General features: G+C 36.3%; 1 protein-coding gene across 1 annotated transcript in view; it reads left to right on the top strand.

Moving 5' to 3' along the window:
- Positions 1–14,900, top strand: part of LOC129650297 (olfactory receptor 8S1-like) — an 87,592-nt gene extending 72,692 nt beyond the window's left edge. The window contains exons 3-4 of the mRNA XM_055578646.1: positions 12,427–12,516; positions 13,948–14,900. Coding sequence (XP_055434621.1) covers positions 12,438–12,516; positions 13,948–14,900 — 1,032 coding nt within the window. The 5' untranslated portion in view covers positions 12,427–12,437. The remainder of the gene's footprint in view (positions 1–12,426; positions 12,517–13,947) is intronic.
- Positions 14,901–18,414: the final 3,514 nt, after the last annotated feature.

Raw genomic sequence — 18,414 nt, 5'->3', positions numbered from 1 at the left:
TCTAATGGGTTATACTTCATTTGGATAATGTTAACAGCAAAAAACATTAGTTATAGAGGAAATTAAGTGGACAGATGATTGTGTGATCAGGATTAAGAAAGATGAAAGAAGTTGCTCAAAAATTTGAATGTTTCAAGATGATTCTCAAGCAGAATTTGGAAAAAAGTTCTGAAGATTTATCTACAGGTCTTTTGGAGCCTGGGTAAACATACTTCTTTTTTTTTATCCAACTTTCTAGATTGAAGACTACTTCTTCACAGAGTTGAGAAGTTGTGATACATCCTCTCCTAATGGGAATCACCTGAAATAGGATATGTTACTTACTGTTAATAATTCTGAGGTCCAGAATACAAGTCAAGAACATAATACCATTCTCCCTAAGTTCTCTGATGTTTTTGTTGCTTATGACCAACTCCCTGACCTACTACTTTCTACTCCTTCTCCTCTATCCTTCCCTCTATTTATGGTTTTCTAAGATACTTATTTTATGTCTGATTCCTCTCATCTAAACTCTATTTTTTTTTTTTTTACAGTCCCTGTAATGCTGCCTCCTCCAGGATGACTAGCTTATAATCTGTTACTTAAGACCTTATAGTCACCTTCTCAGATGTATCTCTTTTCTTTTCCTTTGGAATACTGAGCATTTAGAATAAATTGAAAACTGAATTTGTTAAAGTTCTTGCTATATGTAAATTATCAAATCAAATTCCTACAACACTACAAAGTGAATATTAGTATATCCATATGCATATGGGTACCTTAAAATTAAAAAATGAAATATTTTCTCAAAGCTCACTTATGTAGAAAATAGCAGGGTAAGATAGGGCCTTACATATGTGTGCCTCCAGGGAGACATGTCATGCCTGTGCAGCTTCTCCCTTCCTTTGGGCATAAAGCCTGTATTTTATCAAGTCCTGAGGTCACTGAGATTACCATGTGAGCAGGTTAGGACACCAAGCACATAGCTCTAATATTTTTAAATTAAATTTTCCTCTCTACCCTAAATTCTAGAGAGTTACATTTTTTGGCAATTAAAAAATAAATCACAGAGTTTATATCAGATGTTATAGATTTATTCTATGTGATTTTATGAGTTGTCAGTATTTCCTTAAAAGCTAACACTATAAAAATATCTTTAAGAAATGCATACATTGCAACAAGAAACATATTTGATAGGTTTTGTTTTATAAGTGAAAAATCTTGCCACTCTGTATTCATATACAGCACCACAGTCTGGATACTCATTACACCTAAATATTAAAGCAACTGGTCCAGATACTTGGCTGACATAAGCAGGGTAAATAACTGGTTGGATTTTCCCCTAACCAGTTTATATCACATTACTGTAATGTTAGATCTCCGTTGTTTCAGTTGTAGGGATATGTAGTGTAATTCCTCAGTTGCTTTTCTATTTTGGTCACTTTACCTAATGTGAATTTTATATATGTTGGAAAAGTATATATTGTTTACTCTTGTTTCTTACAGAAGTGAGAACTCAAAATTTTCACTTAACAAAAACAAAAAGAGAAGCACAAAACAGTTGTTTTAATTATGTTTGTGAATCCATAATTTATTTGTAATGTGTTTGGTAGGTATAGAGGGATTGTGTTTTAACCAAGAACAATGTTTTATCTCAGATTTACACTGCAAATAGAATGGCCTGGTAACCAAGGGAAATACATTGTAACAGTTTTCTATACATTATTGTATCTGATGAAATATTATTTGGATTTAAGCTTGATCTTCCATTGTAGAAAATCTGTTTAAGTAAAACTTAGCCACTAAGTGTGTGGGGACTTTTATTCAGGAATTCTATGAAATATTATTTAGTTTTAAGTGTGATCTTCCATCATAGAAAAATCTGTTTAAGTAAAACTTAGCTGTTAAATTTGTGGGAGCTTTTATTCAAGAATTTAAAAAAGCATTTGTAATTTTGAAAATTTTTGGCATTTAGGAAAGTTGAAAGAGTAATATGATAATATAACTTTCACCTGGATACACAAATTGCTAGCATATTACATCTTACTACATGTACTTTATCTGTCATCTCTATGTATGTATGTATATAATTTGTTCTGCTGAATCATTTGAAAGTAACTTGTGACACCATAACACTTCACTCCTGAATACTTAAGCTTCCATCTCCTAAGAATAAGAATGTTCTCCTACATAACTGCAATCCCATTGACATACCTGAGATGATTAACAATAATTCAATAACATCTAACATTGGATTCCTGTTTTAATGGATGAGATTAGTAGCCTTTTGAAACATAGTCATACTTCCTTGTCCTCTAGGATAGTGTTTCAGCTCTAAAGAACTGTGATGGCATAGATCTTTCTGTATTACTTTATGGGCAGCCTCACAGTGTGGTCCATGCTTCTCAGATATGACTCTTATAGGGTACCGTGGGTATGAGGTAGTAAGCTTGGTCATCTGTTGCTCTTCCTGTTGAGCTACAGCTGGAAACTCTATAAGATAATCTCAGTTTCTGTGTAATGTACACAGCTCATTTTCACTCATGGGGAGTACTGTTCAAAATCTTGTCAATTGATGGCACAGTGGAAATCATTATGATTTGTATATAAATCCTAGGTAATTTTATTGTAGTCTAGTTTATGTAGTAATACTATGGATTTCCAGGTTTGTTTAATAACAATTTGAAGAATAAAACCTAACAAAACACTTCCTTTATCTACCACAGAACATATGAGGTGTCTAATTGACAAAGGAGTAGGACATGAGGCAAAATCAGGACACATTATAAAAGTAGGTGATGGTTGTCTGTGGCGCCTCTCACTTTATATTTTCCCCCTAATACCAAGTGCCCTTTATTTTTTATTTATTATTATTTTTTAATTTATATTTATTTATTTTAATTAGAAGCTAATTACTTTACAATATTGTATTGGTTTTGCCATACATCAACATGATCTGCCACAGGTGTACACGTGTTCCCAAGTGCCCTTTATAAAGTGAAAGTGTTGTTTTCTCAGTCTTGTCCAATTCTTTGCAATCCCTTGAAATGTAGCCTGCCAGGCCCTTCTGTCCATAGAGTTCTCCAGGCAAGAATATTGGAGTGGGAGGCCATTCCCTTCTCCAGGAGATTGTCCCAAACTAAAGCAAGAGAGTTCCAGAAAAACATATATTTCTGCTTTATTGACTATGCCAAAGCCTTTGACTGTGTGGATCACAACAAACTGTGGAAAATTCTGAGAGAGATAGAAATACCAGACCACCTGACCAGCCTCTTGAGAAATCTGTATGCAGGTCAGGAAGCAACAGTTAGAACTAGACATGGAACAACAGACTGGTTCCAAATAGGAAAAGGAGTATGTCAAGGCTGTATATTGTCACTCTGCTTATTTAACTTATATGCAGAGTACATCATGAGAAATGCTGGGCTGGAAGAATTGCAGGCTGGAATCAAGATTGCTGGGAGAAATATCAGTAACCTCAGATATGCAGATGACACCACCCTTATGGCAGAAAGTGAAGAACTAAAGAGCCTCTTGATGAAAGTGCAAGAGGAGAGTAAAAAAGTTGGCTTAAAGCTCAACATTTAGAAAAATAAGATCATGGCATCTGGTCCCATCACTTCATGGGAAATAGATGGGGAAACAGTGGAAACAGTGTCAGACTTTATTTTTTGGGGCTCCAAAATCACTGCAGATGGTGACTGCAGCCATGAAATTAAAAGATGCTTACTCCTTGGAAGAAAAGTTATGACCAACATAGACAGCATATTAAAAAGCAGAAACATTACTTTGCCAACAAAGGTCCATCTAGTCAAGGCTATGGTTTTCCCAGTAGTCATGTACGGATGTAAGAGTTGGACTATAAAGAAAGCTGAGTGCCAAAGAATTGATGCTTTTGAACTGTGGTGTTGGAGAAGACTCTTGAGAGTCCCTTGGACTGCAAGGAGATCCAACCAGTCTATCCTAAAGGAAATCAGTCTGAATGTTCATTGGAAGGACTGATGTTGAAGTGGAAACTCCAATACTTTGGCCACCTCATGCAAAGAGTTGACTCTTTGGAAAAGACCCTGATGCTGGGAAAGATTGAAGGTCGGAGGAGAAGGGGATGACAGAGGATGAGATGGTTGGATGGCATCACCAACTCAATGGACATGAGTTTGGGTAAACTCTGGGAGTTGGTGATGAACAGAGAGGCCTGGTGTGCTGCAGTCCATGGGGTCTCAAAGAGTCAGACGTGACTGAGCGACTGAACTGAACTGAGGGACTGAACCCAGGTCTCCTGTATTGCAGGTAGATTCTTTACCACCTGAGCCACTAGGAAAGGCCCAATAAAGTAAAGGACTTCAAGCTAATACAGACCATTTAAAAACCTGAATCTTGGTTATATAGACTGACTTGTCTTCCAAAAGCAGTGTCATTCATTCATTCATTCATCTTCACTATTACATTCTGGACAACACTTATGGAATGTTTATTATGCTTGATACCCTTTGTCTAATTCTGAAATGAATTCTTCTTAGGGAACTTTTTCTTCAGGCAGGAGCCAACTCATTTCTTCACATAATGGTGTTAGTATCCAGAAACAAACCTGTTTCATTATGTTCCCAAAGATGTTTATTTTAAATTTGAAATAGATTTTTAAAAACTCAATAATGGTGATATTTCTGCCATGGTAAAAAAAAATGGAAGTTTTAAAATAATTTTAAAAGCACTTTATTGAGATGTGATTGGTAAAGAAAATGCTCCATGTATTTAACATGTATGACTTGATGAGTTGGAAGATAAATAGATATCCATCGCCATCAAAAGTTTCCTCCCACCCTTTTTATTATTATTGTGATTTTTTTGTTTGTGATAGCAACATTTAAGATCTAACCTCTTTAACTAGTTTTTAAGTATACAACAGCATTATTAACTGTAGACACTATGCTATACAGGAGACTTTTAGAACTTATTAATGTTGTATAATTAACTTTGGACCCTTTGACTAATACCTACCTGTTCTCCTTCCTCCCAGACTCTGGCAATCCCATTCTACTCTCTGTTTCTATGAGTTTAGCTATTTTAGATTCCTCATATAAGTGGTATTATGTAGTATTTTTACTTCTGTTCCTGGTTTATTTCACTTAACATGTAGTCCTTCAGATTCATCCATGTTGTTGCAAATGGCAAGATTTCCTTTTTTAAGGATGAATAATGTTTTTTATGTATTTATGACATTTTCTTTATCCATTAATCTGTTGATGAACAATTAGATTGCTATTGTTTTGGGTACTGTGAATAACATTGCAGTGAAAATGGGAGTGCAGATGTCTCAAAGATCTCGGTGTCAGTTCCTTTGGAAATATATCCAAATGACTGTTGTATGGTAGTTGTATTTTTATTTTTTTGATGAACTTCTATATTACTTTCCTAAGTGACTAGCAATTTACATTCCTATCAACAACAAACCAGGGTCCCCCTTTTTTCCACATCTTCACCAACAATTATTTATTTATTTATATTTTTATAATAGCCATCCTGACTGGTGTGTTGTGATATGTCTTTGTGCTTTTGATTTGCATTTCACTGATGGGTAGTGATGTTGAGCATCTTTTCATGTACTTATTGGTCATTTGTATGTCTTCTTAAGAAAAACGTCTTTTCAAAGCTTTTGTCAGTTTTTAATCAGATGATGATTTCCTAATAAGTTGGAAAAGTTCCCTATATATGTTGGATATTAACCCTTTAACAGATCGGTAGTTTACAAATATTTTCTCCTAATTCTTAGGTTGCCTTTTCATTTTGTTGATTGTTTTCTTTCCCATGCAGAGCCTTTTAGTTTGACATGGTCCCTCTTAGTCTATTTTTGTTGTAATTTTCTGTGCTTTCAATGTCATATTCAGGAAAACATTGACAAGATGAATATGAAGAAGATTTCCCCAAGGCTTTCTTCTACTAGTATTATAGTTGCAGGTGTTACATTTAAGCTTTTAATCCATTTTGAGTTAATTTTTGTGTATAAGGATTCAATTTCATTGTTTTTCATATAGATATCTAGTTTTCCCAATACCATTTATTGGAGAGACTATCTTTTCCCCATTGTGTACTCTTGGCACTCTTTTTGGAGATTAATTGACTTTGCGTGCATGGGTTTACTTCTGGGCTTTCTATTCTGTCCTATTGGTGTATATGTTTATTTTTTTCTACCAGTATCTTACTGTTTTTATTATTATAACTTTGTAATATATTTTGAAATGGGGACGTGTGATGCATTCAGCTTTGTTCTTGCTCAAAATTACTTCAGCTATTTAGCATATTTATCGTTCTATATGGATTTTTGGATTGTTTGTTCTGTTGCTGTGAAAATGCCACTGGTATTTTGAAAGGGATTGCACTGAATCTTAGGTCACTTTGATTAGCATGGACTTTTTAAAAAATATCATTTCTTCCAATCTGTGAAGATGTGATGTCTTTCTGTTTGTTTGCGTGTTCTTCAGTTTTTTCCACCAAAGTCATAGTTTTCACCATAAAGGTCTTTCATCTCCATGGTTAAATTTTTTCTAGGTATTTTATTATTTTTAATGCTATTATAAATGGGATTGTGTTCTCAATTTCTTTTCCAGCTAGTTTGTTGTTAGTGTATAGCAGTATGTTTTTCTATATTGATTTCATATCCTACAACTTTACTAATTTAATTCATTTATTAATTCTAACAGTTTTTTGTTGTACTCAGGGTTTTCTGTATGTAACATTGTGTTTTCTAACAATAGTGAAAAGTATTAGTTGTTCAGTTGCGTGTGACTCTACAACCCCATGGACTGTAGGTTGCCAGGCTCCTCTGTCCATGGAATTCTCCAGGCAAAAATACTGAAGTGGGTGGCTATCACCTTCTCCAGGGGAATCTATCCAACCCAGGGATCAAACCTGGGTCTCCTGCATTGCAGGCAGATTCTTTACCTTCTAAACCATGACAACAGAGACAATGTAAATCCTTCCTTTCTGGTTTGGATGCCTTTTATTTCTTTTTCTTCCCTAACTGTTCTAGTTAGTATTTCTAATGCTGTGTTAAGTAAGACTGGCAAGAGTGGCATCTTTGCATGGGATTGTAGAGGGATAGCTTTCAGTTTTTTACCACTGAGTGTGATGTTAGCTGTGGGTTTGTCATATGTGGTCTTTATTATATTGAGGCATGTTCCCTTGATACTTTGTTGAGAATTTTTAACATAAATGATGTTGAATTTTATCAAGTGCTTTTTCTGCATCTGTTGAAATTATCATGTGGTTTTTATCCTTCATTCTATTAATGCAGCATATCAGATTAATTGTTTGGTATACACTGAGCTATCCATGCATCCCAGGAATAAATTCCACCTGACTGTGATGTATAATCCTTTTAATGAACTGTTGAATTCAATTTGCTAATATTTTATTGAGGATATTTATGTCCATGTTCATCAGGGATCTTGGCCTATAGTTCTCTTGTAGTATCATTTTTTGATTTTGGAATCAGGGTAACAGTGGACTTATAAAATAAATTTTAAAGTGTTCCCTCTTCTATTATTTGAAAGAATTTAAGAAGGATTAGTATTAATTTTTCTAATTAATTAGCTGGTATTGGGTAGAATTTGCCAATGAAGCCATCTGACCCGGGCTTTTCTTTGTGGGGAGGCTTTGAATTGCTGTTGCAATCTCCTAACTTGTTATTGGCCCCACTTCAGACTTGCTATTTCTTCCTGATTCAGTCTTGCTGGGTTGTTATATGTTTCTGGAAATTTATATATTTCTTCTAGATAATGTACTTCATTGGCATGTAATTGTTAATATAGCTTCTTATGACTGTATTTCTCTGGTGTCAGTTGTAATTCTCCTGTTTTACTTATGATTCTATTTATTTATTTATTTTAATTTTCTCTTTCTTTTCTTGCCTGGTCTAGCTAAGGGTTGTCAATTTTACATTTTTAAGAAAAAAGTTCTTAGTTTTGCTGATTTGTATCTTGTTTTCTATTCTCTATTTCATTTATCTCAGCTCTACTCTTTTATTATTTCCTTCCTCTGCTAACACTGGGCTTATTGTTGTTCAGTCACTAAGTTGTATCTGACTTTTTGCAACCCCGTGGACTGTAGGCTGCCAGGCTCCTCTATCCATGGAATTCTCCAGGCAAGAATACTGGAGTGGGTAGCCATTCCCTTCTCCAAGGGATCTTCTCGACCCAAGGATCAAATATACAGGTCTCCTGTGTTCCAGGCAGATTGTTTACTATCTGAGCCACCAGGGAAGCCCAACATTGGGCTTAGTTTGTTCTTATTTTTAATTCCTTGAAGTGTAAAGTTAGGTGGTTTGCTATTTATCACTATAAACTTCCTTCTGAGTACCACTTTTGTTATGTCCTATAAACTTTGGTATGTTATGTCTTTGTTTTTGTTTATATTGATGTTTTTCAATTTCTCTTTTAATTTCTTCTTTGATTGTCAAGAGTGCATTCTTTAATTTCCATGTATTTTTTTTCCTATTTTACTTTTGTTATTGATTTCTACTTTCATACCATTGTGATTGAAAAGTAATTGATATGATTTCAGTCCTCTCAAATTTGTTAAGACATATTTTATTGTCTAATATATGGTCTGTTTTGCATAATGTTCCATATGTGTGTTCCATATACTACTACTTTTGTATCAAATATTATGTATATATCTGTTAGGTTTGTTTGGCCTGTAATGCTTCCTAAGTCTATATCCTTATTTATTTTTTGTATAGGTGGTCTATCCATTATTGAAAATGGACTACTAAAGCCTGTACTGTTATTGTATTGTACTGTTATTGTATTGCTGTCTGTTATTCCCTTCAGATCTATCAATTTTTGCTTTATATGTGTGTGTGTGTGCACACACACACTGATGTTTAGTGCATATGTATTTATAATTTTTATGACTCTCTGGTACATTATGTAATGTATTTTTTCATGTAATGACCTTCTTTACCTCTTTTGACAGTTTTTTTCTTAAAGACTAGTTTTTAATTGTAAGTATAGCACTCCTGCTTGCTTTTGATTGCCATTTGTTTGGAAAACCTTTTTTTCGATCCCTTTACTTTCAGCCTATGTGTGCCCTTTAAGTTAAAGTGAATCTCATGTAAATACAGTTTCATATTTTTAAAAAAATTCATGCAGACACTCCATCTTTTGATTAGAACATTTACTCCATTTACATTTAAAGTAATTATTGATAGATAAGGGCTTCCCAGGTGGCACTGGTGGTAAAGAAGCCAGAGCAGGAGATGCAAGAGATGTGGGCTCGATCCTTGGGTTGGGAAGATCCCCTGGAGTAGGAAATGGCAGTCCACTCCAGTATTCTTGCCTGGAAAATTCCATGGACAGAGGAGCCTGGAGGGCTGCTGTCCACAGGGTCACAAAGTGTTGGACACAACTGAACACAGTCACACAAAAGGACTAATTATTGCAGCTGTGTTAATTGTTTTCTGCCACTTTTGTGGCTTTTTTGTTCCTCTTTCTTTCTTGCTGTCTTCCACAAAGATTTGGTGGGGTTTTCTGGGGTAATGATATACTTTGATTCTTTTCTCTTTATCATTTTGAAATTGACTCTAGGTCTTTTTCTTTGTGGTTGCCTTGAAGTTTGCATAAAATTTCTCTTAGTTATAAAAATTTATTTAAAGCTGATAACAATTTAATTTCAATCACATATAAAAACTTTTACTTCTTGCACCCAAAAATGTATGTTATTGATGTCAGAATTTACTTTTTACATTGTGTATCCTTTTAAAAAATTTAGTGGTTATCATGTACATTACTCCTAGTGCTTTGATCTTATACTGTTAAGATCTTATAAGATTAAGTATATATAACTATAAAATTAAGTAAAATCTTATACTGAAGTTAAAAATAATTTGTGTACCACTAGGGGTTTCCCTGGTGGCTCATATGGTAAAGAATCTACCCGTAATGCAGGAGGCCATGGTTTGATCCCTGGATCAGGAAGATCCCCCAAAGAAGGGAATAACAACCCACTCCAGTATTCTTGCCTGGAGAATTCTATGGACAGAGGAGCCCGGTGGGTTACAGTCCATGGAGTTGCAAAGAGTCAGCCTTGACTGAGCAAGTAACACTTTATATTTTACTTTCCATTATAATATTACAGTATTCTGTATTTGTCTATATATTTACCTTATCAGTGAGATTTATACTTTAATATGCTTTTATATGTTTATCATCCCTTTGTTTCAACTTGAAGAACTTCCTTTAGTGCTTCTTGTAAGGCAGTTCTAGTGGAGATGAATTTTTCCTATTTTCATTTGTCTGGGAAAGTCTTTATCTAATTTTTAAAGGACAGTTTTGAGATGTATAGAATTATTGGTTAGCAGATTTTTTTCTTTCAGTACTTTAAACTATGAATGTAAGTCTTCTTGTCCTGCTAAGTTTCTGCTAAAAGTACCCCCTGATAGTCCTATGAGGATTCCCTTTTATGTGATGAGTTGATTTTCTCCTGCTGCTTTCAAAATTCTCTCTTTCTTTGACTTTTGACATTTGATTATAATGTGTCTGTGTAGACCTCTTTGTATTCAACCTGTTTGAAATTTGTTGTGCATCATGAATCTGGATGTCCATTTCCTTCCTCAGATTTGGGTGTTTTCAACATGTATTTCTTTAAGTAACATTTCTGCCTATTTTTCTTTCTCTTCTCCTTCTGGGACACCATTGATGTATATATTGATTTTCTTGATGGAGTCTCATATGTGCCATAGACTTTTTTCACTGGTTTTTATTTTTTCTTTTTATTCCTCTGACTGGATAATTTATTTTTTATATAAATTTATTTATTTTAATTGGATGTTAATTACTTTACAATATTGTATTGGTTTTGCCATACATCAACATGAATCCACCACAGGTATACGCGTGTTCCCCATCCTGAACCCCAGATGATTGGATAATATAAATTGATTTATATTCAAGTTTACAGATTACTTTTTTCTACTTGGTCAAGTCTGCTGTTGAAGGTCTTTATTTAATTTGCAGTTCAGTCATTGTATTCTACAGTTCAAAAATATTTGGTTGGTCCTTTTTTACAGTTTCTGTCTCTTTACTGAACTTCTTATTTTGCTCATGTATTCCTTTCCTGATTTTGTTCAGTTATCTGTGTTCTCTTACAGTTCACTGAGTTCCTTTAAGACAATTATTTTGAATTCTTAGAATTATTTTGAATTCTAACAAAGGGTCAGGTACTGGAGTTTTACTTTTGTTCTTTTGTTGGTGTTATGTTTGCCTGATTCCTCTTGATCCTTGTAACCTTGCATTAGTGTATGTACCTTTCAAGGAGGAGTCACTTCTTTGAGTCTTTATAGTCTGGCTTCAGCAAAGAAAGTTCTTTACCAATTAATTTTGCCTGAGATCTGTATGGGCTGGTTGGTGGGGACCGTGAGCAGGAGCTGGTGAGGTATGTGTGCCAGCCTTATGCTGGGGTTCACTAGCAGGCAGGCTTGGTGCCAGGGTTGCACATGGGCTTGCCAAGTCCTAAGGTCTATAGGTGGGTAGGCCTGATGCCAAGGTTCATAGGCAGACCTGCTCTAGGGGGTTGCAGGTGGGCCTGGTTTCTGGAACCATTAATGAGCAGGCTTGGTGCTGGGGTCCATGGCAAGTACACCTGCTGCTGGCATCTGCTAGTGTGCTTGTTCTCTCTTTCCCCCATAGAAGAACTCAGACCAAAGGTGGGTTTTTTCCACGCTCTTCTGTGCTGAGTTGTGAAAGGGGTGACATAGGTAACGTAAAACTTTTTTCCTATCCTTTCAATTATGTCTTTTCTCATTTCTGTGTTCCACCAGTGTGCTATAGTCTCTTACTTGACTCTAAATCTTTCATAAAGGTATTTTTAATCCATAGATTGTTGCTAAATTAGTGCTTCTCTGGAGAGGATGAAGACTGGGACCTCCCAGCCCACCATCTTGCAAACATCACTCCTTAATTATATTTTTAAAAGATTGCTCTGAGAATCTCAAAATAACCTGAAAGAAAAAACTTGCTATGAAATCAAACCCCTAGCATTAACTTTTATCACAGTGATAATTTCTGTGTAAGGTATTGCCTTGAGGCAAAGTTGAGTTTCTTTCTATAATTCATGGAATCTCTGGATCTAGTTAGTTGAACTGTGTTTGTTGGTAACCAAGAGGAAGAGAAAGCCTTATCCCTGGCTACTGTGAACACTTACTTGCGTTCCCTTCCAAGTTGCTTTGCTCTGGGTTGATTTCAGAATGAGCACTGGGAGCCCCCATGCACAATGTTGCTGTACACAGAGTGAAAGAAGAAGAATTTAAGAAATTATCTCCCTTATCCCGAGGCCAAATTACTGTCAACAGATGTCCAGATATGGTCCACATTTTGTCACTTTACATTATTAGTGTTGAATTTCCATCATAAGTGTTAACTTTCAATACGATTTTCTATTTCTTCCCCACAGCAGTATTCTCAATGTTGACTTCACAAGCTAAACAGTTTTATCACTTACTGGATCTGGTACACACCAGTGTACCACTAACTGAGAATTCAGGTAAGTGGGTATTGTTCCTCAGGTGGGCTGGGAAACTCAGCTATTTAGTCAACGAATGGACAGAAGGATAGGTTTCTGAGTCTTCAGAAATGGTGAACTAAGTGAGCTAGTGTTTAATTAGAACATCAAAGGCCAAGATGGGTCTCAAGATTGAGTTCAGAGTACTGAATAGTTACATTGAGACTCAGCACTTCTATATTATGACCCCCATATATAGAATATCAAAGGGATACATGCACAAGTCTTATTTAAAGTGTGAGAATAGAGTTTAACTAACCATGTGGAACCTTAAAACTTGCCAAAATGACTTAGATACATGTGGTGACTATATATATTTTTGGATATATTGGTTTTAGGATGAGAATGGTGTATCTATCCAGAGCATTGTTCTGTTACTGGGAAACAGCTTCTCATGACTCATTGTAGTCATAGCACTGCCTACAAAAACCCACCTAAAATATCACTGGGCATGATAATCTTTATATGGCAAAACCAATACAATATGTAAAGTTAAAAAATAAAATTAAATTAAAAAAAAAACAAATGCACAAACAAAACAAAGCGAAAAAAATAAAAAATTTTCTGTAATTGTATTAATATATTTTAAAATTAAATGATGTATAGCAAAACCAATGCAATATTGTAAAGTAATTAGCCTCCAATTAAAATAAATAAATTAAAATTTTAAAAAATTAAATGATAAATGATGCCACTAAGTAAAATGAGAGATTTAAAACAAGAAAAATCCAAAGCAATATAATTTCATATTCAGTCTCTAAATTCCCTTATCACATTGTCCTCCTACCGTCTAATGGTTTCTTAAACTTCACTTTCACCTATACTTCATGACTGAACAGTTAATTTCATTATTATCTTTATAATTTCTTGTGTGCCTATGGGCATGCTCACAGACATGCACATGTATAACCAATGAATTCATTTATACTTTATTGAAAACAAACGGAAGCAATCGAAAAAACCTCGAATAGCCAAAGCTATCTTGAGAAAGAAGAATTCCCTTAACTTCCTCCACTTATGACCTTCCCTCCCAGATACAGAATAGACAAAGCGCCCCTGCTTCTACCTAAGTCCTTTTCACCTAGATTTAATGCTCTGTTTCTCAAGTAATTCACTCTTGAAATTTTTCTTCATCCTCCTCTAATGTCAGTAGACTTTCCTTTTCAAATGTATCACTATGAGCCATATAAAAGTACTCTAGTTCAGAAAAAGATTTTAATAAAAAAATAGTAATGTGGCTGATTTAAAACATTTATGGTATGATAATGACCAGGAAGTGAGCTTTTAAGTATCTGAATATGGATTGTGGGACAGTAATGAAGAAAACATTTATGCAGAGTAAGATCTAGGTGCTGGGGTAACTGAGAAGCATTAAAGGACTTTTGATGTGGATATTCTTTTTTTGTTTTCCAGAAAGAACACTTCTCTATATGATAATGAAAAACCATACTGCTATCAATGAGTTCATTCTCCTTGGACTATCTGTTGACCCACATATTCAGGCTGTACTCTTTGTGCTGTTCCTTCTGATTTACCTCCTCACTCTGATGGGAAATTTCTTGATGCTGCTGATGATTAGGGCTGATTTTCACCTCCACACACCCATGTACTTCTTTTTGAGACAGCTCTCCTTTCTGGATCTCTGCCATTCATCCGTCACAGTCCCCAAGATGCTGGAAAATCTACTTTCTGAAAGCAAAACCATCTGTGTAGAGAGCTGCCTGGCTCAGGCCTTCTTTGTGTTTACCACCGGGGGCACTGAGGCCTGTCTGCTGGCTGTGATGGCCTATGACCGCTACGTAGCCATCAGCTCCCCTCTGCTTTACGGCCAGGTGATGAGCAACCAGCTCTGTGTTGGGCTGGTGTGGAGCTCCTGGGGCCTGGCCTTTGTGGACGCTCTCATCAACATCCTCCTGGCGGTCAATTTAGACTACTGTGAGGACCAAACTATTCCCCACTTCAGCTGCGAGCTGTCTTCTCTCTTCCCTCTGTCTTGCTCTGATACCTCCACCAATTTCACGCTCCTGCTCTGCTCTTCTGTCTTGCATTTTTTTGGAACCTTTGTGATGATTGCTTCTTCCTATGCCCGCATTGTCTCCACTGTCCTAAGCATCAGCTCCACTTCGGGCAGAAGTAAGGCCTTCTCTACCTGCTCCTCCCACCTCACTACTGTGATCTTGTTTTATGGCTCAGGTTTCCTCAGCTATCTGTTGCCAACCTCAGGTTCTGCCCTGGAGATGATCTTCTCCTTGCAGTACAGTGTGATCACTCCCATGCTGAATCCTCTCATCTATAGCCTGCAGAACAAGGAGGTGAAGGCAGCTATGGGAAGAGTGTTTAGAAAATACTTTGATTCTCTTTTGTAGTATACATAAAATGATTGTGAAAGAGTTGAACTACTGTGCTACATGATCAAACAATGGAGAGTTTCTTGATTGTCCAGGCTGCCAGATATTACAGGGAACATAAAACAATTATTTCCTTGGAAATGCTTCTGAAAAGGATAGAAAACTCTTGGGATGATTCAGGTTTAGTCTTATTTGGCAAAGGAGAAATGAATCAGATAATTCTCTTTTTTACAGGATTATTTTGTTAAAATGTTGATTTAATATTCATATTTTGTGAACATTTGTTGCTCGTGTTATTCCTCCTTCATGTATCTTTGAATAATTACACTCCACATCCCTTGGAAAACTGATTTTCTCAAATTTATACATCTACAGAGTGAGATGATCCTATAACCCAGGATAGACCAACTATTCTACCCTTTTCTTCTGACAGTGCATTCAGGCAAGGAGTGAAAGAAAAACCCAAGTGATGTTACTTAGAATCTTTCTGTAGAAAATTCAAATATTGAGAAGGAACAAACAACAACAACACACCCATCATTCAGAAGAAAATCTGACTATAGGGCCTAAAGAGACTGTGAAACCCTGTTCCCCTGGCACTTGTCCTTCCTGAGGTCATGTTTTTAATAGATATGGTAATATTAGCCAGTTTGTTACATTTATTAACTCATGTCACAAAGTGCACTAAGTACCTGGGATAGACAGACTGGCCCCTCGAAGATGATTTCATAATCCCTGCAGCTTGTGAATGCATTATGTGGCAAAAAGGACTGGACAGATGAACAAGGTTATAGACCTTAAAAGGCCTTGGGTATCATATGTTATTCAGGTGGGCTCAACCTAATCACATGAATCCTTGAACGCAGAGAACCTTCTCCAGCTGTAGGCAGTTATGATGAGGCAGAAAGGATAGGTCTTTTAAGGTAATATAGACAGCACAACAGAGAAGGCAATGGCAACCCACTCCAGTACTTTTGCCTGGAAAATCCCATGGACAGAGGAGCCTGGTGGGCCGCAGTCCATGAGGTCGCTAGGAGTCGGGCAGGACTGAGCGAATTCACTTTCACTTTTCACTTTCATGCATTGGAGAAGGAAATAGCAACCCACTCCAGTGTTCTTGCCTGGAGAATCCCAGGGACAGGGGAGCCTGGTGGGCTGCCGTCTATGGAGTCGCACAGATTCGGACACGACTGAAGTGATGCAGCAGCAGCAGCAGCAGATATCACAAAGACTCAAACCACCATTGCTGGCATGGGTCTGTGAGCTAGAGACTGTGGGTGATTCCTAAAGCTGAAAACAACTCCCAGCCAAAACCAGGAAAGAAATAGGAACTTCAGTCCATGGAATTCATGAACTGAATTCTGCCAACAACCTGGTGTCTCTTCCAACCCTCCAGGTAAGGCCTGCTGACTTGATTTTGGCCTTGTGTGACCCACATCAAAAAATCAGTTGAGCCCACCCATATTTCTGACCTAAAAAGCTTATCATAAAATATATTTGTGTCATTTGAGTTTGTGGTCATGTGTTTTATGGCAGCAATAGAAAGCTGTTAATAATATTCTTGCTCAGTGGAGCTTCCCCGGTGGCTCAGCAGTAACGAATCAGCCTGCAATGCAGGATACACAGGAGACATGGGTTCTATCCCTGGGTCAGGAAGATTTCCTGGAGGAGGAAATGGCAATCCACTCAAGTATCCTTGCTGGGAAAATCCTGTGAACAGAGGAGCCTGGTGGGCCACAGTCCATAGGGTTGCAAAAAGTCGGACACCTAACTTTTATTATCTGTTATCTAATTTTTATTATCATACTTAAGGAGATGCATTTATTGTTAGCTTTTCTTTACTGGTGAGGAAATGAGACTCAGGATGTTTATATACTGTCCAGAAATTCAGAGCAAGGAAATGGTGGAGCTGGAATCTTAACCCATGCAGTTTGAGTCAAGTCCATACTCTCAATCACTGAAGTGCTGCTTCCAGTAAGTCTATGAGGCTCACAGGTACTTTCTGTAATTATATTTTCTATTGGATTAGTTGCTTACAAACAAAGAATGGTAGTTGATACAGGTATCAAAAGTGAGGTTCACCACTTGTTAAAGAGATTGTCTTTAAGCCATTGTATATTCTTGCCTCCTTTGTCAAAGATAAGGTATCCATATGTGTGTGGATTTATCTCTGGGCTTTATATTTTGTTCCATTGATCTATATTTGTCTTTGTGCCAGTACCATACTGTCTTGATAACTGTGGCTTTGTAGTAGAGCCTGAAATCTGGTAGGTTGATTCCTCCAGTTCCATTCTTCTTTCTCAAGATCGCTTTGGCTATTCGAGGTTTTTTGTGTTTCCATACAAATTGTGAAATTATTTGTTCTAGCTCTGTGAAGAATACTGTTGGTAGCTTGATAGGGATTGCATTGAATCTATAAATTGCTTTGGGTAGTATACTCATTTTCACTATATTGATTCTTCCGATCCATGAACATGGTATCTTTCTCCATCTATTAGTGTACTCTTTGATTTCTTTCACCAGTGTTTTATAGTTTTCTATATATAGGTCTTTAGTTTCTTTAGGTAGATATATTCCTAAGTATTTTATTCTTTCCGTTGCAATGGTGAACGGAATTGTTTCCTTAATTTCTCTTTCTGTTTTCTCATTATTAGTGTATAGGAATGCAAGGGATTTCTGTGTGTTGATTTTATATCCTGCAACTTTACTATAGTCATTGATTAGTTCTAGTAGTTTTCTGGTGGAGTCTTTAGGGTTTTCTATGTAGAGGATCATGTCATCTGCAAATAGTGAGAGCTTTACTTCTTCTTTTCCAATTTGGATTCCTTTTATTTCTTTTTCTGCTCTGATTGCTGTGGCCAAACCTTCCAAAACTATGTTGAATAGTAATGGTGAAAGTGGGCACCCTTGTCTTGTTCCTGACTTTAGAGGAAATGCTTTCAATTTTTCACCATTGAGGATAATGTTTGCTGTGGGTTTGTCATATATAGCTCTTATTATGTTGAGGTATGTTCCTTTTATTCTTGCTTCCTGGAGAGTTTTTATCATAAATGGATGTTGAATTTTGTCAAAGGCTTTCTCTGCATCTATTGAGCTAATCATATGGTTTTTATTTTTCAATTTGTTAATGTGGTGTATTACATTGATTGATTTGCAGATATTGAAGAATCCTTGCATCCCTGGGATAAAGCCCACTTGGTCCTGGTGTATGATCTTTTTAATGTGTTGTTGGATTCTGATTGCTAGAATTTTGTTTAGGACTTTTGCATCTATGTTCATCAGTGATATTGGCCTGTAGTTTTCTTTTTGTGTGTGATCTTTGTCAGGTTTTGGTATTAGGGTGATGGTGGCCTCATAGAATGAGTTTGGAAGTTTACCATCCTCTGCAATTTTCTGGAAGAGTTTGAGCAGGATAGGTGTTAGCTCTTCTCTAAATTTTTGGTAGAATTCAGCTGTGAAGCCATCTGGACCTGGGCTTTTGTTTGCTGGAAGATTTTTGATTACAGTTTCAATTTACGTGCTTGTGATGGGT

This window comes from Bubalus kerabau, chromosome 1, assembly GCF_029407905.1.
Source record: "Bubalus kerabau isolate K-KA32 ecotype Philippines breed swamp buffalo chromosome 1, PCC_UOA_SB_1v2, whole genome shotgun sequence".
Classification (NCBI taxonomy): domain Eukaryota; kingdom Metazoa; phylum Chordata; class Mammalia; order Artiodactyla; family Bovidae; genus Bubalus; species Bubalus kerabau.
This window is presented reverse-complemented; position numbering and strand designations above follow the sequence as displayed.